The sequence below is a fragment of the Mobula birostris genome, chromosome 1 (genome assembly GCF_030028105.1).
Source record: "Mobula birostris isolate sMobBir1 chromosome 1, sMobBir1.hap1, whole genome shotgun sequence".
In the NCBI taxonomy this organism is placed as follows: Eukaryota; Metazoa; Chordata; class Chondrichthyes; order Myliobatiformes; family Myliobatidae; genus Mobula; species Mobula birostris.
Genome location: NC_092370.1, coordinates 199,177,519 through 199,202,633, shown reverse-complemented (window position 1 = coordinate 199,202,633; position 25,115 = coordinate 199,177,519). Strand labels below are relative to the sequence as shown.

The following is a 25,115-nucleotide window of genomic DNA, read 5'->3' as shown; positions in this document are numbered from 1 at the left end:
GTTGAAAAGTGTTTCAACAAAAAACAGTGGGAGTCTGGAAGGAACTGAGGAAGGATGATGGGGCAGAAATCATTGAGATATGACTGAATAAGCATTTAAAGACAGTAACTAACTGAAGTTGGAATAACTAATAATTTAGTTTTATGCTATCATTGGTAAGATGTCATAATTTTGTATGATTTTATACATTTGTAGAAAAAATGGATAATCAGAGTAAATTTGTATTTTATAATGAGAGAAATTACTGTTGGAATACATTTATATTGCATTTTTTGAAAATGTGTCCACGTAACAGATAACATTTATTGAATAGAATGACTTTGAGTTAAAATTTACTCATAGTTCTTCTATTTAATAATCCCTTTTTATTTAAATTTTCATTAATACATAATACTGTATGCTAAATGGAGAAATTATATTTAATTTTCTGAAAATCCTTGTGTATATGTAGCAATGATTTCTCTTTGCATAACCAGCAATGCCATAGTTGTATTATTTGTATTTGCTTTCTTCACAGATTGGAAGATCTACAGAAAACCCCATTGACTTTGTGGTGACAGACACTGTTTCTGGTTGTCAGAGTAATGATGAGACACAAATCACTCAGAGCACCATCTCCAGATTTGCGTGTAGAATAGTTTGTGATAGAAATGCACCATTTACTGCTAGGATTTATGCTGCTGGATTTGATTCATCGAAAAACATATTTCTTGGTGTAAGTACATATGTTGCAAATTTTGTTAAATCTAAAAGCAGGTTAAAAGCTCTAAGAGCAAGTTTAGTATGTTAAATAATTTGGAGGTGTAATTTGAGTATTATTATATCTTGTTTAGCAATCAAAAGCACAATGAGCCAAAAGTGGGAGTCACCAGTTAGACTTGTTGCTTGCTATTTTGACAAACTTACCTTCCCCAGATTCAATAGTTGTATTTGCTGGCTCAAGTCGTCCTGGAGATGAATCCCTGAGTAGTAGTAAGGATTGGAACAAATCGATCAGGTGGCATGGGTGGGCCTAAACAGCCCTGCCAACACTCACTGAATTCTTTTGAAAATCACAGTGATAGATTTGCCAAGAAGGCAAAAAGTGATATACATATGATAAGTAATAGGATGCTGTACAGTGTTGAGCATTAGAGAAATCTTAGGGTACATGACTGCATAGTCTTGTAGGTAGTTGATACAGCCCAGTCCATCATGGGTAAAACGCTCTGTACCATTGAGTATATCTACATGGACACAGTCACAGGAAAGCAGCATCCATTATCAAGGACTCCCACCATCCAGACCACCCTCTTTTCTCGCTGCTGCCATTTGAAACAGGAGCCTCAGGATAAATCTGGTCCAATCTTTTCAAATGATTGTATTTTCAGTACAGCAAACAAATTTATCTTGTAGCCAAATTGTTTTAAAGAGTGTATATTGTACATCTTTATTCTTTGAATCTGTTCTTAACCTCAATAGGAGAAAGCTGCTAAATGGAAAAATCCTGATGGCCATATGGATGGGTTAACAACCAATGGAGTATTAGTAATGCATCCTAGGGGAGGATTTACAGAAGAATCTAGCCCTGGAATATGGCGGGAAATTTCTGTTTGTGGGGATGTCTATACACTAAGGGAAACAAGATCTGCACAGCAAAGAGGAAAATTGGTAGGTAAACATGGTCTTTCAATTTTAGAAAGCATGCTCACTTACTAAGCATGGTGTACTTAAAGATTTCCGATAAATGCAAACAATATTCAAATTATGAACTTTATACATACATTGGAAATACTTGGCAAATTAAATAAAAGGAAAGGTTTTGTTTAGAATCGTACACACAACATTGGAGTCAAGGATGGCATGTATTCAGGAAGCCACTACCGCATTTGGAAGTTCTTTAAAAATTCCTTTAAACTATTCTGTAATGAGCATATGGAAGATTTCAAGCCTCAGACTTAATTAGGCTTTATGTAGGTTTTGTGTCTGACAGAAGGGAATACAATTTTTTTCAGTATCATGCAGTGGACATAACAATTAAACATAATAAAGTTTCTGTTTTTGGAGAATACATATATGAATAATGGCCTCTTTTAACATTACGTGCCTGGGAAATGTGTGACATGCTGTGTATAACAGTTGTCATCCCTTTTCTGTTAAGAGTTCTCAACCAGCACCTTAAAAGGCTATCTCTAAAAACTATAACTTCAAGAAGATTTATTGAAATCTCAGAGGACTCTTTCTTGTAGCTGCATTAAATTAGGTTTGCTTTGAAATTACTGCAGCAATTTCACCAGAATTCAGTACTTAATCTGGTCCTTAATCAGACAATTTACTCTCTTCAAGCCTTATTAAAATATTTTTGCGAGCTTAGTTTGTTGTCATGAAAACTTAGCAACTAAAAGGAATCTATTAACTCAGAGTTGGAGGTTCACTGTTCAAAGTGTTTCTTCACTGCTCACACAGTGGTGGTGATGGTTGGCATCCATCTGTCTCCCTAAGGAATGGAGGTATGGAGATCCTGAGATTCCCAGTTGTCAACAACCCTCTCTCGGCCTCTCCAGTGTGGTCCAAAGGAAAGCTTATGAAGCAATACGCTTGGCACCAGCTTGGCTGTAGGAGCTGCCGGATGGATGTTCAATTACGTTCAGTTGCTTAGGGACTGCACTCTGGATTTATTGTCTAGGTTTTTTCATGGGGCAGCCCACAAGGCAGTTGTGCTATTTAGCCATAGCTGGGGATCTGGTTAATGAGCAGCAGGGCATGCCCACTCACCAGTGGGCCTGCCTGCTCTGTGTGCAGGGGCCAGACTTCCTCCCCATCCTCTGTAGTTCAGCCTGAGTTCAAAAAGAGTTCAGTTTCCGTGTGTCACCGGCGAGGAGGCACTACAAGAGACTTGCTGTTGGAGAAGCTATGTAGTGGCAGGGAGAGACCTACATACTCAGCTCTCCTTTTCGTGAGACTGCTAAAAATGAGAGCGACAAGCACTACCCACTACTAGACGTGTCACAACTACCATTTTGATACCACTCACACAGTAGCAGGAATGTTAAAAGCTCCATGATAAGCTCCTGTATTTCTTTGGCAGTTGCTTTTTAGATGATTAAAAAACACTTTAATAGATGATGCATGCCAGTGCTACTGCAATTCATTGAATTTAACTTAGTGCAACTAATTAGACTAGCTGTGCAGTGTTTGGTCAGTTAGTGTGGTGGCTAAGGTTTCTTCCTTTTGAAAATCATCCCCATTTAACCACTGCCTTAGTTTCCATATGGAACAGAAAGAAAAGATTATGCTGATTGAATTTTCATCCTCTGGAGGTAAAGATGCATCCATAATCCACATGAAATTTACAATATAGATGAGACATAAGAGGATTAAAAATAGTTAATTTTTAAAATTTCTACACAATGAAAACTAATCATAATGAGTTAAGGAGGGGTTCTGCCATGTTAAATGGAATGCAAGTATTCAAAACTTTATGTCAGCAAAGCCAGCATCTAAGTAGGAGGTAAGCAGAGTCCAGATCAAGTATATTCCAATAGTAGGAAACAGAATAGAATAGAATTTATTTAAATCTCATATCCATCCCACAACATGAGGGAGTAAAGACCTTTGCATTATGACTCTGTTGCATTGTACAGACGTGTGAATTTAAACGTCTAATGGCTTGTAGAAAGAAGCTGTCCCATAGCCTGTCGGTCGAGGCTTTAATGCTATGGTAGAGCTTTCCAGACAGAAGCAGCTGAAACAGTTTATGGTTGGGGTGACTGGTGTTCCCAATGATCTTCCAGGCCTTTCTGCACCTGTTGCTATAAATGTCCTTAATGGAGAGGAGTTCACATCTACAGGTGCACTTGACTGCCATACCACTCTCTGCAGTGCTCAGCAATCAAGGTCGGTGTAGTTCCCATACCAAGCAGTGATACAGCCAGTCAGTTTGCTCTCAATGGTGACCCTATAGAAGTTCTTGGGGGATTGGGGGCCCATGCCAAAATTCTTCAGTTGCCTGAGGTGGAAGAGATGCTGTTGTGCTTTTTTTGCCACAAAACCAATGTATACAGTTCAGGTGAGATCATTGGTGATGTGTATGCCAACTACTCATCCTCTCAACTACAGACCCATTGATGTTGACTGGGCCGAGCCTGTCTTTGTACCTTCTGTAATCCACAATCAGCTCTTTTGTTTTTTGGACATTGAGGGAGAGGTTGTTATTCTGGAACCACTGTGTCAGGGTGTCAACCTCTCCTCTGTAGGCTGTCTTATTACTACTAGAAATAGGGCCAATCAAAGTTGTGTTATCTGCAAATTTGATCAGCAGATTGGAGCTGTGTGTGGCAGTACAGTCGTGGGTGTAAAAGGAGTAGAGAAAGGGACTGAGAACACAACCCTGGGGGACACCTATGTTGAGGTCAGAGGGACAGAGGTGAGGGAGCCCATCCTTACCACCTGTCAGCAATCCGATAGGAAGTCTAGGATCCAGCTGCACAAGGTGGGGTGCAGGCTGAGATCTCTGAGCTTCCTGTCAAGTCTGGAGGGAATTGTGGTGTTGAATGTTGAACTGTAGTCTTAAGAATAGCATTCTAAAGTATGCATCCCTCCTCTCCAGGTGATTGAGGGCAGTGTGTAGTGCTATGGCTATGGCGTCATTGCTGGACTGGTTCTGTCAGTACCCAGGTTGTAGAGGGTCCAGTGTGGGTGGTAGCATACTGCAGATGTAGTCTTTAAACCAGCCCCTCAAAGCATTTGCTTATAATTGAGGTGAGACCGCCAATTGTTCAGGTATGCTACCTTGGTTTTCTTATTACAGGGACAATGATGGATGATTTGAAACAGGAGAGAACTACACACTGGGAGAGGGAGAGATTAAAAATGTCTGTAAACACACCAGCCAGCTGTTCAGCAGACACTTTAAGGATGTGCCCTGGGATGCCGTCCGGCCCCGCTGCCTTGTGGCTGTTGACATGTTGGTATGTCAGCCTTGGAGATAACAAGGTGCAGCTCTGGTTGGCGGCTATCCTTGGGGGTTCAGTCCTATTAACCTTGAATCGAACATAAAAAAACATTTAGCTTGACCGGGAGCGAGACAGCAATGCTGGCTGTACCGCTGCATTTCATCTTGAAATCCGCAATGGTGTGCAGTCCCTGCCGTACACTGTATGTGTCATTGTCGCAGGGTTGTGACTGGATTTTGTCCCTGTGTTGCTGTTTTGTCAGCTTGATGGCTCTATGTAAATCATTCTGGCATCTCTTGAGCTCTTGTTGGTCTCCGGCTTTATCCCTTGCACTGAAAGCAAGACGCATTGAACTTCTGGTTTGGGTAGACCCGGATCGATTTTTGGGGAGCAATGTCTTCAATGCACTTCTGAATTAAGCTTGTGACCACCTCCGTGTATTCGGAGATGCTTTCAGCTTGAAGTACCTCGCAGGTGACGCTATCGAAGCAGTCTTGTAACATTGAGTCTGATTGGTTGGACCAGCAGTAGATAGTTTTCATTATGGCCTGTTCCTGCAACAATTTCTGCCTGTAGGTGGGCAGGAGCAAGATAGAGGAATGGTCAGCAGAGTGTGGAGAAGAGCTTTTTAGGCATTGCGGAAGGGAGAGTAGCAGTGGTTGAGTATGCTTCCTCCCTGTGTACTCACTTCGATGTGTTGGCAGAACTTTGGGTAAGCTCTGGTTAATGACGATTGGTTAAAGTCTCCGGCAATGATGAAAGCAGCCTCTGGGTGTGTGATTTCATGGATATTGATGGCTTCACAAAGTTCATTTGGTATTGGCCTGTGGTGAGATGTACACAGTTGTAATAATAACAGATGTGAATTCTCTAGGCAACCGGTGTGTATAAAAGGCTGCATTGCACATTTATTATACTAAATTTATTCACACATTTGTGTCAAGGCTGACGTTTGAAGTAGGTAGTACTTCACCAACATGGTGAAGTTCTTCAACCATTCTATATGTAAGGGGTTCCGGGATTTTGATTTAATCATAAGCATATAACAATAGGCACTCAATGGCCACTTTATTGGAGACACCTGTACACCTGCTCGTTAATGCAAGTATCTAATCAGCCAATCATCTGGCGGCAACTCAATGCATATGTAGCGACTATGCCCTACTTGACTCCTGCTTGTCTAGGGTAAACTGGTGTTGACCCTGCCAACTCTGTAATTGTGTTGGTGTGGATACTGTGTGATTGCACCCCGGTACAAGCCCAAGACATAAAATATCAGATGTACACAATAGGCAAGTAAATGATTACACTTTATAATTATCTCTCGGTGATGGGTTGGTAGAAACAAATAAAATAAAGGTGCCAAATCAATAAATTTTATCAGTTCTGTGCACAAATAATCTGTTGGAGCTCACGAAATTCTGTATCTGTTCCTCCCCTCGATCTCCTCCGAACTCCGTCGACCTAACAGAGCGCTCGACTCACGTCCAATCTCTTCTCTTCTCCTCCACCAAAAACCCGCACTTCTCCTCCGGTTCCCACACATACAAATAGAATAACATGACTTCCATTGGCTAGCAAATGAATACAAGTCCCGTTATTACTAATTATAACCAAAACATGTTGCTACAGAGAACCTCTTACTCAGCAGTTAACAGTACAGAGAAGCCATTTTGTCAGCCTTAACAATTAACATTATAATGAGTATTACTGAGAACCCTACGCATGAAAACATGCAGACATAATTAAGAGTCTCAGCTGTTGTTTAAATCAAATAGCAGAATGGGGAAGAAATGTGATCTAACTAATGTTGACTATGGAATGATTGTTGGTGCCAGGCGGGGTGGTTCAAGTATCTCAGAAACCGCTGATCCCCTGAGATTTTCTAGAGTTTAAAGAGAATGGTGTGAAAAACAAAAAAAAAACTTCCTCTGAGTGGCAGTTCTGAGGGTGAAAATGCCTTGTTAATAAGAGAGGTGTTTTCACCCATAGAGCTGCCACTTGCTGGATGTTTTTTGTTAACAAGAGAGGTACAGGAGAATGGCCTGACTGTTTTAAGCTGACAGGAAGGTGACTGTAACTCAAATAACCACACGTTACGACAGTGGTGTGCAGAAGAGCATCTCTGAATGCACATGTCAAACCTTGAAGTGGATGAGCTGCAACAGCAGAAGACCATGGATGTGCCCTCAGTGGCCACTTAATCAGGTAAAGGAGGTGCTGAATAAAGTGTCCACTTTTGGTATATCCCAAGCTGGTATGATACATAACTTATCTCATGCCCCATGCTGCACAGAACATCGTATATCGTTTGTGAAAGAAGGCTCCAAGTCAAGGATGTACAGCGCAGGCCCACGATCAAGCATACTTTCTTCAGCCAATGATTGGTGTGTCAAGGCCGACCTGATGGGAAAGGCAGTTTCCCGGAGCTAATAGCTTTCACCACATTGCGTCCAGATATAATCGTATGGTCTGACACCAGTAGAGAAGTGGTTATTGGTGAACTCACAGCCCCCTGGGAAGACAACATCGGTGAAGCCCATGAGCGCAAGTTAACCAAGTATGCAGAATTAAGATCAGAGTGCAGAGACAGAGGGTGGAAGGTCTCATGCTATCCATTTGAAGTAGGCTGCCATGGGTTTATTGTGTTCACTTTCCAGAAGTGGCTGTGTGACCTTGGCTTCACTAGAAGAGAGATCAAGTCAACCAGCAGGGCTGTAGCTGAGGCAGCAGAGACAGGATCAGCATGGGTGTGGACTAAGTATGTCCAGAGGGGCAGATAGTCAGACAGTGTATACATATTTTACAAACCCTTCAGTAGTTGCATAGGCACCTGAAGAGTAGACTATCTGTTGGATAGAAGCGACCAACAACTCTGATAGAGGCAGATGCTGAGTTTTTAAGCTCACCAGTGGGAGGTGGTGCTTTAGCACTGCTGGCCCACCACCTTGAGGGAGTCTTGGGCTGAAACTCCTGAAGACAGGTGGCAGATCAACTGATGATCCCACTGGTGATAGCACAGGACAGTTAACATCTCAGTCCATGTGTATTTTCAATTCTTGGAGGAGAACATGGAGTTGGTGGTCCCACATGCCTACAGTTCTTGTTTTTCTAGGCGAAGTGGGTTGTGAATTTGAGAGATAATGATGAAGAAGCCTTGATGAGTTGCTGCAATGCTTTTGATATGTACTGCAGTCATAGTACATCTATGGTAAATGAAGAGATTGTTTACATGGAGAATAGGGTGGCTCAGTCCTGGATGTTGTAAGGCATCTTTGAATATAGTTAGAACGGCACTATCCCACCGTTGTCTGTAAGGAGTTTGTTCATTCTCCCCATGACTGCATGGGTTTCCTCCTGAAACCCATTCCAAAGATGCATAGGTTAGTAGGTTAATTGGTTACCTGGGTGTAATTGGGTGGCACAGGCTTGTTGAGTTGGAAGGGCCTTTTACCATGCTATATCTCTACATTAAAAAATAAAGTAAAAAGTATTTTATTGTACTCCTCCTTTGTACCTTAAAGATGGACTTGGAAGGCAGGAATGAGTGACACCCATCCCAATTCCCACCCATAGGATGCCAAGTTCTTACATGCTTTTAAATTATCAAGCTTGATCAGGTTAATTTTTCAATAACCATACTTCCAGAATCATAATGTGATAAAGCCATTACCTCTCCTCTTGGAGATCGTCATTGTCCAGTAGGAGTGTGTTGTGACTGTTACTTTCCACTTATCAGCCCAAACCTGAATCTTATACAGGTCTTGTTTGCACTATCAGTGTTGCTCATTTTCTGATGAATTGTGAATAAAAACCAAACTCTATGCAATCATTACAGGCATTTCAATCTTGACTGACCTTATGATGGAAGGTGGATTATAATTGAAGCAGTAGGAGATGAACCCTGCAGTAATATCTTGGGGCTGAGATGATTGGCCTCCACCAATTACATTTATCTATCTTTGGGATAGCTGTGAATTTAGGCAGCAGAAAGTTTTCCTCCTGGTAACCATTAATTACAGTTTTACAAGAATTCATTATTGCACAGTAGGTCAAATAAAGCAGTAATATCAAGGACAGTTACTCTTGCCTCCACTTGAAAATTTATCTCTTTGGTTCATGTGTGGGCAATGGCTTTATTGTTTGAATGCCTGATAGTCCTGGTGGAACCCAGACAGTGCATTTTGAATGTTATTAGTGACTATCTGGCACTTAATAACATAGCTGACAATCTATTCAATCATTTTGATAATTAAAAGCATATTGATGGGTGTGAAATAAAATTTTTAAATACTGGAACTATGGATCAGGTTGGGCAGCACCTGTAGGTGCAAACCAGAGTGAACTTCTTAGTCAGTCAGTGATTAAGGAAAATGCGAAAACAAGTATGTTTTAAGTTGCACAGAAAGTGAAACACGGAAAGAACAAGGGCAATGTCAATACTGGGAGGGACCAGAGTTTTCCAGTAAATCACCATGCCTGGACTCTTTGTCACAAATATTCCTGTTGTTCTCTCAACCTTTCACTTTTCTGCAACAAGAATTCTGTGGTGAAGCAGGGGCTAAACTACCAATCTAGTAATCCTGAGACTTGTGTGAACATTTTGAGGCCTGGAGGATACTTGAAGGATATTTGAATGAGTATGTGGATAGGAAAGGTTTAGAGGGATATGGGCTACTCTCTGGTAAATGGGACTAGCTCAGTTAGGCAACTTGGTCAGCACAGGTAGGTTGGGCTAAAAGGCCTGTGACTCTATGTAACACTATGAAGACTTAAAAGTTTAAATCTCAGTTTGGCAATTCGGGTAGTAATTTAGAATTTGGAAAAAAATGACAACTAATTTTGCTATGATGATCACAGAAATTAGGATTATTGTAAAATTCATCTGGTTCATCGAAGTTTCTTGGTGTGAAGGGGGGAGCAATATACCATCCTTATGTACTGTGGCCTATATTTACCTTCAGGCCCACTGCATGTACACTCTGAAATGATCCACCCGACCATTAATATTAATACCCCATTAATACTACTTTCAAACAGAAAATTTGAAGGGTAGCAGCAGTTTAAGAAAGAAGTTCATTCATCACCATTTCTTGGTGGTATGTAATGATGGGTAGTAAAATACTGACTTGCCCAATCAAGGTAAAAGATAAAATCTTGATTTCAGTCAAGATGGCGCCAGTGAATGTGACCGACAGCGGTGTCTTGCTGACAGTTCATGAAACTATTTCTTTTAATTCTTTCAAATATGATTCTTCTACAAAGCTGCATCCGAGTGGAACCTGTGAGTTACATTTTGATGGTGTATTTTGGGGTTGATTGAACAATCTAGCGCTTTGCTGTCTTGGAGGGAGTTCAGTGAGGTTTGGTTCGGAGTAAGTGGCCTGGAGACAGGGTGCAAGCCCATGATTGACTCCATTGCTTCTCTCCAATTGAGGCATTGAGCAAGGTTGAAGTCGATACGGACGAGAGCGGAGGACGGGTGGTTGTCTGGTGCCGTCTGCCTGTGATTCACTGGTCTTCCTCTCCCTTGCTGCTGTTGGAGCAAAGTGCAGAGTCTTGAGATCCACATTACCAAGAGTGATCGGCGAGGCTGTGGACTCATTTTGGGGAACCTTGAGGTTCATGCTGCATGTGTTCCTGGAATCAGGTTACCTTTTTTTTGTTGTTTTTGAGCGGTTTGAATGGGGCAATCAGTGCAGACTGCGGTGTATTGATGAAGAATGGCCCTGCATTGGCTAGCGGGATGGTGCTGAACTGAAGTATATACTGAACCCCAGTGGACTCCTGGTTTGTTGGTTGATATTCTATGTGTTGTTTGCTCACTTTTTGCCGTTTGCACAATTTGTTATTTTTTTCACGCTATGGGTGTTTGATTTTTTTGAACGGGTTCCATGGTGTTTCTTTGTTTCGTAGCTGCCTGTAGGAGAATGAGACTCAGAATTGTATTTCTTCCCCGTATATGCTTTGATAATAAATGTACTTTGGATCTTTGAATCTTGAAAAATGAAGAAAAATTTGAAAATCATATTGGTTTTCTAATTTTTCTAGTTCTGGTCATTAACCTGAAACATTAACTATTTTTCTTTCTGCCGAAGTTGTTGAGTATCAATAGCATGTTGTCTTTATATTTAAATTTTCCAATAACTGTGTTTTCCTGCTTTTCAATTACTGATGAATTTTAATTGGCCAGAATAATTTTTGCTTGCTTTTTTGAATAAGATATCCCTCAGGAGGATGAGCAAAAATATTGCTAAATTGTGGGGTAATTAAATCTAAGATTTGGTTTCAGTCACAAACACTGTTCCCTTAATTGCTGATATTTTGACCTTTACATCTTTTTACTATTTGTATAAACAGCTCTTTTTGGTCTTCCTGTCTCTGTAAATTGATAGAGGTAGCACACTATGAGTATATTTTAATTAAAACATTGAGTAGTATATTTAATGTATTTCATGTAGGAATATGACAAAGTTGCAGTACTTTTTAACATGTTATTTTAGCTCAAGCTTGTACAATTTTTCACATCCAATTATTTTTGATACGATTTTATAATCATATATGTTAAACATTTAGTGATAGCTGCATATGCTAAACTAAATTCTGCATTTTCATTGACATCCTGGGATTTGATGCAGTTAGCTGGGGCGAGGTGGAGGATGGAAACACAAAATGATGCATATTTATTAGATTTTGTATTTGTTGATATAGTTTTAATTAAACTTTGACAGCTGTTATTTGTTGTTGAATGCAATTTGTGACACCAGTATTACCATGGACTTCCCTGCTACTTAAGACAATACCCCTTCTTAATTCTACAAATGAGTTGATTCTGTTTGGTGGCTTATAATAGCAATTGTTCATAATAGGATTTCTTTTTTCAGAACATACCTTATCAAAATCATAACTGGATCACAAAAGTCCAAGGTTTAGAATAAAACATTTATACATTACATTTTTTAATAAGAAAATGTTATTTTCTTAATGGTCATTAAAGGTATAAGACCAGAAGACATAGGAGCAGAATTAAGGCCATTTGATCCATCAGGTCTGCTGTGCCATTTCATCATGGCTGATTTATTGTCCCTCTCAGTCCCATTCTCCTGCTTTCTCTCCATTATCTGTGACACGCTTACTAATCAAGAGCCTATCAAATTTTGTTTTAAATATACCCAATGAATTGCCCAGATTCACCACCTTTTGGCACAACAAATTCCTCCTAATCTCTGTTTAAGGGCTGTTCCTCCATTGTGGGGCTGTGGCCTATGGTACTTGACTCCCACAATATAGGAAACATCCTCCCCACATCCACTCTATCTGGGCCTTTCAATATTCAATAGGGTTCAATGAGATCTTCTAACTGCCAGCAGGTATAGACCCAAAGCCATCAAACATGTTTCACCTTTCATTCCCAGATTCATTGTAATGAATGTCCTTTGGATTCTCTCCACTGCCAGCATATCTTTTCTTAGATAAGGATCCCAAAACTGCTCATAATATTTCCAAGTCTGGTCTTGCCAATGCCTTCTAAAGCTTCAGCATTATATCCTTGCATTTATATTTTAGTCTTTTAAAAGTGAATGCTAACGTTGCATTTGCCTTCTTTACCACTGAGTCAGCCTGCAAGTTAAACTTTAGGAAATCCTGCACAAGGACTCCCAGGTCCCTTTGCACCTCTGATTTCTGAATTTTCTTCCCGTGTAGAAAGTAGGCTATGCCTTTATTTCTTCTACCAAAGTGCATGAAAATACACTTCTCTACTGTGTAACACTTCTTTGCCCATTGTCCTAATCTGTCTGCCCTTCTGCAGACTACCTGCTTTCTAAACACTACCTGTCCCTCCACCTATCTTTGTATCGTCCACAAACTTGGCCACAAAGCCATCAATTCGATCATCCTAATCATTGTTATGTAATTTGAAGAGAAACAATCTCAATACTGACTTCTATGGAACACTACTAGTCACTGGCAACCAACCAGAAAAGGCCCCCTTTATTACCACTCTTTACCTCCTGCCAGTCTGCCAATCTTCTAGCCATGCAAGTGATATGGGCTCCAACGTCTTTCCAACAACTGAAGTCAGGCTAACTGGCCTATAATTTCCCTTCTTTTTCCTCCCTTGCGTATTAAAGAGTGGAGTGATATTTGCCATTTCCAGTCCTCTGGAACCACAGCAGCATTTAGTGATTCTTGAAGGATCACTACTAATAGCCTTAGCTACTTCTTTCAAAACCCTGGGATGCAGTCCATTAAAACTACTGCCTTACCTTAATGTTGTTCCATCACCTTATGTTAAGTCATTTGTAAGTTATTGATATTAAGCTTTAAATTTATTCTATGTAATAAAATGCTAAAGAAAAGGGCTATTTACTGACAATTGTTGCTCCAAACACTGTCTCTCACTTCTGAAGTTACTTTTTTCCAGTACGTTTGTTACCTAACAATTTTACAGGTACTTCCAAATGTTAAACACTCTTGTAACCCTCCCAAGGCTGCTTGTGCAAGGGAATCTTGGAACCACTTTCCTCTGGGAAGCAAGCATCATTGGCTGCTCCCAAAGTTACTTTGACTCATCACACTACCCCCATTGGTTCCACGTACCCATCATCTCTTCCTTATCTAGTTCCACCGATCACCTACCAGCCTCTGTCTCAACACTCCCTCCTCCCTCTCCCCCACCTGGCTTCATCTACCCAACACCTCCCTCCCCCACTACCTTACACCTGGTTCCACCTATTGCTTACCAAACTCATTTTCACCCCTCCCGCTGACTCTGGTGTACTGACCGTTTCTGGTCGCGCTCAGTTTGATGCAGGGTTCTGTCCCAAAACATTGACCAAAATTTTGCCTCCACAGATGCTGCAAAATATTTTTTGTATCTGCAGTCATTTGTGTATCCTTTATTAGCTTCAGTTTTCCCCTCTGATCACTTTAGTTTTCTCATTAAAAATCAAAAGAAAACACCTGAAAATTCAAAATAAAAGCAAAAAGTCAAATGTTGGAAGTGCTCAACTGGTTAGATAGTCTTGGGTGTAACAAAGTTAACATCTTGTGTCTTGAAGAAGGGTCTCAGCCCTCAACGTCGTCTGTTTATTCATTTCCATAGATGCTGCCAGGCCTGCTGAGTTCCTTCAGCATTTTGTGTGATTTCCAACACCTGCAGACTTTCCCGTGTTTATATCTTAGGTTGATGACCTTTTGTTGCTATTCTCTCCTGTAAGATTAACTCTGCTTCTCTGTACAAAGATGACACCTGGTCATTTGAGTATTTCATTAATGTTCTATTCTTTGTTTTTTTAAAAATTCTTTTCATGGAGGAATTGATTCTAGCCTTCAATATCTCATTCATTTGCCATTTTGCTTGTCTCCTGCAGATGGTCCATTGTGGTGAACTCATTTGACGTCAGTGGAATCAAAGTCACTGTAATCTGTCCCACATAAAAGCACGATCTACTACTTATGGGGACAGGATTAAATAAATTATCCCCTTGAGCCTATTCAATCATTCACTAAAGTTATAGTTGATTTGTGGCTAAACTCTATTTCTCTCATTATTTCCAAGGCCTAAGTGAAAATCCTGGTGTAAACCTAGTTAGAGCAGATATCTTACTCTGTCATCAGAGCTTGACAGCTTCACCTAAGTTTTGTCATGTTTTGACATTCATAAATGCTTTCTATTGAGTGTCATTTCATAGTGATAAGCAGTAACATATTCTCTAATTTTTGATTTTGCTGAAGTACTGAAACCAATAATAACTTGGTGTCACTTTGAAGCTTTGAACATAGACTTGCTCAGTATCACTTGGTCATTCTTGAATCTTACTGGGCTGGTGTTGAGTTCCACACTTGAAATCTACAAGATTGAAATTGACCTTAGAAAGTCATAAAACAAGACCATGTATTTACTGTATATAAGATATTAATGTGAAATAATAATGAATGAATTTCTGATGTATACTGCATTTTAATAATTTTCCAGGTGGAGACTGAAACCAATGTTCTTCAAGATGGCTCGCTTGTTGATCTTTGTGGAGCAACACTTCTGTGGAGAACAGCTGATGGCCTGTTCCATACTCCTACCCAAAAACACATTGAGGCTCTTCGACAGGAGATAAATGCCGCTAGACCTCAGTGCCCAGTTGGTCTTAATACCTTAGCATTTCCCAGCATTAATCGTAAGGACATTGTGGAAGAGAAACAGCCTTGGGCTTATCTCAGCTGTGGACATGTCCATGGTTACCACAACTGGGGACATCGCAGTGATACAGAAGCCAATGAGCGGGAATGTCCCATGTGCAGAACTGTGGGTCCATACGTACCCCTTTGGCTAGGTTGTGAAGCAGGATTTTATGTGGATGCTGGTCCTCCGACACATACATTTAGCCCATGTGGACATGTGTGCTCTGAAAAAACAGCAAAATATTGGTCACAAATTCCATTGCCACACGGTACTCATGCATTCCATGCAGCGTGCCCTTTCTGTGCTATTCAACTGAATGGAGAACAAGGCATCATTAAACTCATTTTCCAGGGACCAATTGACTGATGAACAATTGAAAGAAGACAAGCAGGACATTTTGGAAAATACTGTGAAAAATAATCCATTGTGGCTGTATCTCCACTATTCCTGGTTAATCTTTGAAAAGGTTTGGGGGAGGAGTGGGAGGGCAGTGATCAAATTGGTGGGGAAATACAAGTTTCAGCATTGCAGATGGTGATTAATAATTGTTTTTTGGGTGCAGGTTTTAGAGGTGCCATTCAGAAAAGCCACAACTAAAGAGAAAAGTTATCCTATTATTCTAACCTATTTTGCTACAATTTGACCTTTGTATAGTTTTATAAGTTATATGGTTTTAATATATTGCATTATATGCTTGAATGGCCTGTCAAGATAAAGCTGTAAATCATTTTATGGCTATTGTGTAACCTTAGCAGTAAAGTATTATTTCAAAATGTTTTTCTTTTGGTAGGAATGTTTAGTAATGACCTGCTCAGTCACTGTAATTTGGTTTAAATTCTCAGGTGTATAAGTAAGTATTGAGAAGCTGAATTCTGCACAGAGATTAACAGCAAGGTGGATTTGTGCTTTCTACCTACTAGAGTACTCTTTACAAGTTTTAAAAATCTTTTAGAAAACTATTGCTGAAATTCTTTGCAATATTATGCTATGAAATTACTCTCATTTTTGAATGAAGGGATCAGCTGTGAAGTCTTACTCCAGTTTAAGGTACACAGGGAAATATTGTGACAATTTAACTGAAACAATTAATTTTTTTACCAGTTACCTTTTATGATTTGTAGTAATATCTTTAATGTGACATCAAATACTATTTATAGTACTAATAATTGCTGGTGTTCAAGTTACTTAAATTGCCCATGTTCTATTTTATATCTATTTTAAATATAGCAAACTGCAAATACCTGCATAAGTATCTGTATCGATGACAGAATCTTTAGTTAAAAGTACAATTGAGCAGCATGATTATGAACAGGATCTTAGCTACGAGCATGCCTTGATGGCAGGTTATAATATTCCAAAACCTTTACAACTTCTGTAAAGCAAAGGTTATCCCGAATTTAAAATAGTACAACAGCTGAATCACAATTAAATTATTTATTTATAATGCAAATGTAGCATTTTAAGCCACTCATTGAAATGTTTGCTAATATTTCTCCAGGGTTATTTTGCTATTCTTGTGGGGAAAGCACATAGTTTAGTATGTATGAAAATTGAGATGTAACTTGGTAAATATTACATTTACCATAGTAAATAGCCAAGGTTATTGATTCAGGATTCAAATACAGGCATTTTTTTCTTCTTTGACTGTTTACTTTGATGTGTTTTTGATAGATCTGTACAAAGATACTATTATCTTCAAAATATGCTTTTGAAGCAAAACTAAACAAAAATCTCTCATGACAGATTGGAAACCTATCTTGATTTACAGTACTGTGCAAAAGTCTTGGGCACCCTAGATTTTTTATGTGGCTTCAGCGAAAGTCTGTAGAAGAACTGCAGCAAGTTTTCCAAATGCTTGGGACATCCTACCAGCCACTTTTCTTATAAAATTGCAGGACAGTGTACCTAAGGGAACTGATGCAGTTTTGAGGCAAAGGATGGTCACACCAAATATTGATTTGATTTAGTTTTTTACTTTTTACTGTTCTTTATAGTCATTTTTTTGGTGTTTAGAAACTTTTCATTTTTTTTTACATGTGCCTAAGATGTTGCACGGTACTGTACAAAACTTTGTCTTGGTCTGTATTATGCTTGCGATACTTCCTAGCAGTTAAGAAACAAATTTGCATATCTGGCCATTATGGATTTCTTGTTGATACAAACTGATATAATTTTTTAGTTTGCTTATTATGTACAGAATAATTTGGAGACTTGAGTATTAACATGTCCTTCTAAATGTGGCATTATTATTGCCATTTTCCTTATCTTAGTTTGGACTAAAGGTCAAGTAACAAGATTTTACCCTTTTAAGAACTTGTGCTTTAATCTTCAATTATCATTGGTACTTTCCACTAACGGTGGAAAATATGTTCATGGAAATTCAGTAAAGATTAATATATTTACTCTCCATTTTTTAACATTGCTGATTGTATGTAATTTAACTGTTACAACATGTTAAATAGAAGTACATAAGGGATTATTGGGCTTGACCTTTATTTAACTACACTAAGCATATAGAAAGATTAACCCCTGAATGTCTAGGTATTATAGTGAAATATTGAGCACTCAGCAATACCATTATAAATCTTGCAGAGGAAGTATTACAAAATAATCGATTCTTGCAAAATTGTTGAAAAAGTTCATGTAGAAATTGTCAGTATTCAACATAAATGTTAACCTTGTCACATGAACTGCAACAAATCCTACTTGTAAGAACAATACAAATTTTAAAATTGCAATTGTCAGTGAAAGGATCACCTTTTGATTATTTTTATCAATTGTCACATCAATGTTAATTTATGAAGAGCTTTCTGATTAAAATTTCAGGATATTGCTTCTTAAAGTATCCACTATTGAAAATTCCCTAGTTAAAATATAAATAAGTAAAGCTTGGTTTGGTAAAATTCATGCTGGTGCCTCAGTTGCTAACTGATTTATTGTGATGTATCACATGCTAATAAAGGCATTTTCTGAGATACTTGTGAATTGCATACATTTTATTTTAATTTGGGTTACTGTGTTGCATTATTGTGTTTATACTTAGCAATAAACAAGATGCAGGTTGTAAGAGCTATTGAGATTTCAACATATTTAAAAACTTCATGCTATTCACAGCTGTGGGGAATATGATATTCCTTAAATAGTGAGAAGGGATAACTTTGAAAATATTATGTCTGAAAACATTACTTTTGCAAACACAGTGGCAAAATTGACAAACCTTTCCCTATCTTTGATCATCAAAGGTAAAATGTGAAAGTAATTTTAAGTTTCAGTTAAAGCCTCAAGAAAACAATAATTGAGCAGCCATGATTTTTTTAATCTCATGTTTGTTTATTTCACAGGGTAAGATTTTTGGTGACTGATTTGATTGTTAAATGTTTTACAGCACCATCAAAAGTTAAAATTGACCCTTTGAAAATATCAACTTTGGTTTGTACATATACCATTCTTAAAAATGAAAATCTATCCATGGCTATCTTAGAGCAAACATATTCCTCATGCTATTTAATTTGAATCAAAGTGAATTGTATTATCTGTCTCTTGGTTCTTCTATGTATTACTAAAGCTAAAAAAAATTCACTCCCATAATTCAATATTTTGTACTTTTCTGATGAGATCTCTTTGAGCACTCTCCTCTGCATCTGAAATCTTCATTTCGTTTAAATTAATCTATTTGTCTAATTGCAAAATTACTTTTAGTATTTTTGAAAACATTTTGGTTATTCAAAGTTTTATATGTTATTATCCTGCTGATAATTTTGCTCAACACCAAGAACAATTCAAATATTCTGAGATGATCCTTGTGAAACTTAGGCATTTATATATGCTATAGATATGTTGAGAGAAAAGTATTTTGAATACAGTCAGAAATAGGGGAACTTGTGTGGGAGCAAAGTAATGGAAGACTAATTAAATACATCATGCAGAAGAACATAAATAATCTCCCAGGCATGCAGAAATCACAGTGAGAGGGAGGAGCTGTATGAAATCAGTATTTGGAGGGTAATAGTGTAAGGAAAATTTGACAATTAAAGACGAATAAATCATCAGGGTTCAATAGTCTTTGTCCCAGGATATTTAAAGAAGTAGCCCAAATATCCACCAATATATACATCGGTGGGTATTTCTATCATTCCTCAGACCCTGGAACTACTCCAATGGACTGGAAGGAAACTAATGTAACTCCAATATTTAAAAAAATGGAAGTAAAGTGAAAACAGGGAACTGTGGACCAGTTAGCAACATTAGTTATAGGGAAATACTAGAGTCAATTATAAAATATGTCGAAGTGGAACACTGAGAGAAGAATGACAGGTCCAGACAATGTCAACATAGATTTGTGAAATGGAAATCACGAAGGATATATCTTCTGGAATGTTTTAGGGTATAACTTGCAGAAAAGATGAGACAGAATCAGTAAATATGGCATACGTATTTGGACTTATGAAAGATTTTTATGGCATCCTACTTAAGAGATCAACATACAAAATTAAAGTACAAAGGTGCTAATATGGATAGAAAATTGGTAAGATACAAATAGAAAGAATAATGAGTCATTTTTGAATGGCAGGTAGTTATAGTGAGGTAACATTGGGATCAGTTTTGAGATCCCAGCTATCTGTGAAACTTATCAATGGTTTGGATTAGGGAATTTATTTATGATTTGGATGAAGATTGTGAAATACCTTCAAGTTAGTAGATGACGCAAAGCTGGGTGGAAGCTGACCCTTGAGAAGGATTGAATGAATTCCATGGTTGATTTGGACAAGTTGAGGCAATGAGCAAACTTGACATGCAGTATAATAAATATGAGGAAGGCAGATTATTATCTGAATGGTGGTAGTTTGGGAAGAGGAGTGGTGTCCTTGTGCACATGTTGCTGATGGCAAACATCTTGCTGCTGCAGGCAATTAAGAGTGTATTATGTGCTGGGCTTCATAGCAAGAGATTTCAAGTATAAGAACAAGAATGTCTTGCTGCAATTATATGTGACCTTAGTGAGACTGCACCATGACTATTATGTGCATCCTTGATTTTCTAATGGAAGGGTGTCTTTACTATGGTTCACCTTGTCTGGTGTGTTTACTATGAATTAAGTTTCACCAGACTGTTTCCTGGAAGGCAGCACTAAAATACGAGGAGAGATTGGGTTGATTGGGATTATTTTCACTAGAGTTGTAAAGAATGAAAGGGGATTTCAGACACCTGCAAGATTCTAATGGGACTGCACAGATGCAGGAAAAATGTTCCTATTGGCCAGTGTGTTCAGAACCAAGGGGGACAATCTACAGATGAGGAGGTAAGACATAGGACACTGAGATAAGAAGATACTTCATAGCAAAGAATGGTAAACCTGTGAAATTCTCCACCACAGAAAGCAGTTGAAGACAATTAATTAAATATATTCAAGAAGAAGTTAGATATTTTTCTTAGGGCTGGATGCATCAGGGTAGGCATCATTTGTAGGTAAGCATAATAATTACCACATCCTCCTCCATTTTTAGAAATGAATCACTTATATGGTTTGATAACAAAAGTGTGAAAAAGATGTTTTAAAAAATACATATTTTTGGATATGACATTACTGGCAACACTAGCATTAATTGTCTCTTAACTGACCTTGCAAAGATGTTGTTGAGCTATCTTTTTGTATTACTGCAGTCTTTCGGGGGAAAATATTTTTGCAATGTCATGGGAACTGAGTATTGCAGGTTTGGGAGATATTGTTGGAATAAACTAGCTGTGTAAATGCATTGCAAAATCTTATATGTTTTGTGTATCTTATTATTCTAAACTTTAGACATCATCTTTCCTCACTGGTCAAATCCTTCATCCCAGAAATCAGTCAAGTAAACCTTTCTGCACCACTTCAAAAGTAAGTCTATCCCTCCTTAAATAAGAAAGCTAAAATCGTGTAAAATACTCCAGATGTGCGCACACTTAGTATAACTGTAGCAAGATTTTTTATTCTTGTACTTCATTTCTCTTATAGATGATAACTTGCTATACTTGCATACGAACTTATGGTGTTTCTTGTCTCTCTGAATATCAATGCGTAATATCTTCATACCATTTAATTAATATTTAAATTTTTAATCTTTTATCCACTAAAGTGATGACCACTCTCCTGTTAGACTGTTTGTGGTTAACTTATTTCTTATTCTTTCTACTTCCCTTCTAATATTTATATCTGTGCACTTGTAATGCTACTGTGACACTGATTTCCTTTGAGGTCAATAAAGTATCTATCTATCTAACCTCAAACTTCATACTGTACAACATCTGCCATTTTTGTACTCACTCACTAAACCTGTTCATATCCCTTTGCTGATTTGTGTTCTTCAGTTTATCATTTATTTTTGTGTTACAAGCAAACCTGATGCATTAAATTCCATTCCTCCATTTAAGTCATTAATGTGGACTATAAATATGCAATTTTACCAGTGCCTAAGAAGAGTTGTAAGTTGTCTTAATGACAATCGTCCAGTAGCACACACATCTAGAGTGATGAAATGCTTTGAGAGGTTGGTCATGGCTAGAATGAACTGCCTCAGCAAAGAACTGGACTCACTGCAACTTGCCTATCACCACAATAGGTCTACTGCAGATGCAATCTCAATGGCTCTTCACATGGCCTTAGATTACCTGAACAATTCAAACACCTATGTCAGGATGCTGTTCACTGACTGTAGCTCAGGATTTAACACCATCATTCTCACAGTCCTGTTCGATAAGCTACAGAACCTGGGCCCCTGTACCTCCCTCTGCAATTGGATCCTCAACTTCCTAATTGGAAAAACACAATCTATGTGGATTGGTGATAATATCTCCTCCTCGCTGACAGTCAACACTGGCACACCTCAGGGGTGTGTGCTTAGCCCACTGCTCTACTCCCTCTATACCCATGACTGTGTGGCTAAGTATAGCTCAAATGCTATCTATAAATTTGCTGAAGATGCAACTATTGTTGGTAGGTGTAGAAGCCTGAAGGCACACACTCAGTGATTCAGGAACAGCTTCTTCCCCTCTGCCATCTGATTCCTAAATGGACATTGAATCTTTGAACACTACCTCACTTTTTTTAATATACAGTATTTCTGTTTTTGCATGTTTTTAAAAATCTATTCAATATACGTAATTGATTTACTTGTTTATTTATTTATTATTTTAAAAAGATTATTACATTTTTTTCCTCTCTGCTTGATTGCATTGAGCTACTACTGCTAAGTTAACAATTTCAAGTCACATGCCGGTGATAATAAACCTGATTCTGATTCTGAGTTGAGAGTGCATACAAGAGCGAGATATACTGGCTAGTTGAGTAGTATTGCAGCAACAACCACGCTCTCAGTAAGATGAAAGAGCTGATTGTGGACTTCAGGGAGGATAAGATGATGGAACACGAACCAATCCTCATAGAGGGATCAGAAGTGAGAGAGTGAGCAATTTCACGTTCCTGGGTGTCAAGATCTCTGAGGATCTATCCTGGTCCCAACGTATCAATGCAGCTATAAAGAAGGCAAGACAGTGGCTAGATTTCATTAGGAGTTTGAAGAAGTTTGGTTTCTCACCTAAAAACACTCAAAATCTTCTATAGATGTACCATGGACAGCATTCTGACTCTCTGGTATGGGGGGAGAGGCTACTGCACAGGACCAAAAGAAGCTACAGAAAGTTGTAAAATTAGTCAGCTCCATCTTGGATACTGGCCTCCGTAGTATCCAAGATGTAGTGCCTCAGAAAGGTGGTGTCTATTATTAAGGACCCCCATCACCCACTTTTATTATTGTTACCATTAGGAAGGAGGTACAGAAGCCTGAAGGCACACACACAATGATTCACGAACAGCTTCTTCCCCTCTGCAATATGATTTCTAAATGGGCATTGAACCCTTGAACACTACCTCACTTTTTAAAATATATATTACAACTATATATCTATATGTATGTATTTACTGCAATTGATTTACTTATTTTTTTCTATGTTGTTATGTATTGCATTGTACTGATGCTGCTGTTAACAAATTTCATGACAAATGCTGGTGATAATAAACTTGATTCTGATTCTGAAAGAGTTGAAGTCTCTGCACTGATCCCTGATGCATTCACTAGCTAATTGCTTGTTGATCTGTAAATTATCCTTTTATTGCTACTGTGAGGGGATCCAGGAGTGCCCCTATTAATTGTTTGAAGAGAGTCAGAGAGAGACATTTATCATTGATGGTTTGTTTGGAAAGGAGAGAGAGACAGAGTTATTTACCACTGATATGTTGCTTTTGAAAAGAGAGAGAGTAACGAAGATTAATGGTTGGACTGTCACTTTAAGGCATTGGAAGTAACTTTGGATTTCTACTGAGTCTGGAGTTGGAGATAGCACTGAGCAGCTCGAAGGTTGCTATGGTGACCAAAGGCCGGTTGTTGATGTTACTTCCAAGGACTTGTTGCCTGCTTGTGCACTCCTTTACAGACAAAGGAAGGAGGGACTCTTTGAGTGACAGGTGATGCTCAGCCTGGTGAAATAAATGGGAGGTCAGATGACACAGACCTCAGGACACATGATCTGGACACTGAAGGAGCATTGTTGTGCCCGCAGAGAAAGTGGGCTTTGGAGGATCAATCAGGCGGTTCGATCCAAATTGCTATTCCAGTTTGAGGAGAAGGAGTTGACTGGTGGGGAGTTGTCTATGTGTTCACCCTCGCCTGGGTGATAGCTCCACCACAGAAGACCGGTCCCCCTGGTTAAAGTCACAGTCGGTAACTTGTAAAGGATTTTGGAGGACGACGAGAAGATCGGCGGCATCAGCTCACCTGAAGACTCAACTAACTAACTATCTCTATCTCTCTCTATCTCTCTCTATCTCTCTCTATCTCTCTCTATCTCTCTCTCTCTCTCTCTCTCTCTCTCTCTATCTCTCTATCTCTCTATCTCTCTCTCTATCTCTATCTCTCTCTATCTCTCTCTATCTCTCTCTATCTCTCTCTATCTCTCTCTATCTCTCTCTATCTCTCTCTATCTCTCTCTATCTCTCTCTATCTCTCTCTATCTCTCTCTCTCTCTCTCTCTCTCTCTCTCTCTCTCTCTCTCTCTCTCTCTCTTTCTCTCTCTCTCTCTCTCTCTCTATCTTTCTCTCTCTCTATCTTTCTCTCTCTATCTTTCTCTATCTCTCTCTCCTCTCTCCTCTCTTCTCCCCCCCCAACTAATTACCATGAACTGAACTGAACTTTACTCAACATCGTAAGACTGTATCTTTTTACCCCTAGACTTAAAGAAGCTTGGTTTTTCATACATATATAGATTCCACACTTACTTATATATATATATAATCATTACTAACCTGTTTGATTTATCTACATTTATGTTACTGTATTGCGTAGTTACTAATAAATATTATTAGTTTATAGCAATACAAGACTCCAAAGTGGTTTCTATTTCTGCTGGTTCTTTATTCCCGTCACGGGGTACGTGACACTACCATTACTGAAACCTTTGCATGTTCCCATTTATTCATTTCAACTTCATGAATCTTTAGCATGTAACCTTATGTGGCTCCTTGTTAATACGGTCTAGAAATCCAAGTACTCTCTATCTTTTCTCTAACTTTTATCTGACCTGCTGCTTATTTCCTGAAATAACTTTAGGATTTTTGATAAGGCATGATTTGCCTTCCATAATACAGTATTACTTTGTTTGATATATGAAACAGAGACACCTCTTTCTCCCTTATGAGGGAGGGAAAGAGCCTGTGGTATATTGAATACCAGGTGAATGAGTAGTTTTTGGGGTACTGCAAGTCTGTGTCTTTGCTGCACGCTTGAGTGCTCGGTGGTGGGTGCCAATGCTTTTTTTTTGCCGGTGGGGGGAGTGGGGATCATTGCTTGCTGCCGCTTACTTGTGGGAGGGAGAGGAGCTGGGGGGACTTTGGGGTTCTAACATTTAACTGTCATTCATTCTTTGGGGGCACTCCTCTGTTTTCGTGGATGGTTGTGAAGAAAAAGCATTTC

General features: G+C 38.7%; 1 protein-coding gene across 2 annotated transcripts in view; it reads left to right on the top strand.

Moving 5' to 3' along the window:
* The window catches only part of LOC140202835 (E3 ubiquitin-protein ligase pellino homolog 2), a 147,248-nt gene extending 129,139 nt beyond the window's left edge, over nucleotides 1-18,109 (top strand). For both annotated transcript variants that reach the window (XM_072268275.1, XM_072268283.1), the window contains exons 5-7: nucleotides 518-715; nucleotides 1,462-1,650; nucleotides 14,914-18,109. In XM_072268275.1, the coding sequence (XP_072124376.1) occupies nucleotides 518-715; nucleotides 1,462-1,650; nucleotides 14,914-15,480 (954 nt within the window). In that variant the 3' untranslated portion in view covers nucleotides 15,481-18,109. The remainder of the gene's footprint in view (nucleotides 1-517; nucleotides 716-1,461; nucleotides 1,651-14,913) is intronic.
* The last annotated feature ends 7,006 nt before the right edge of the window (nucleotides 18,110-25,115 follow it).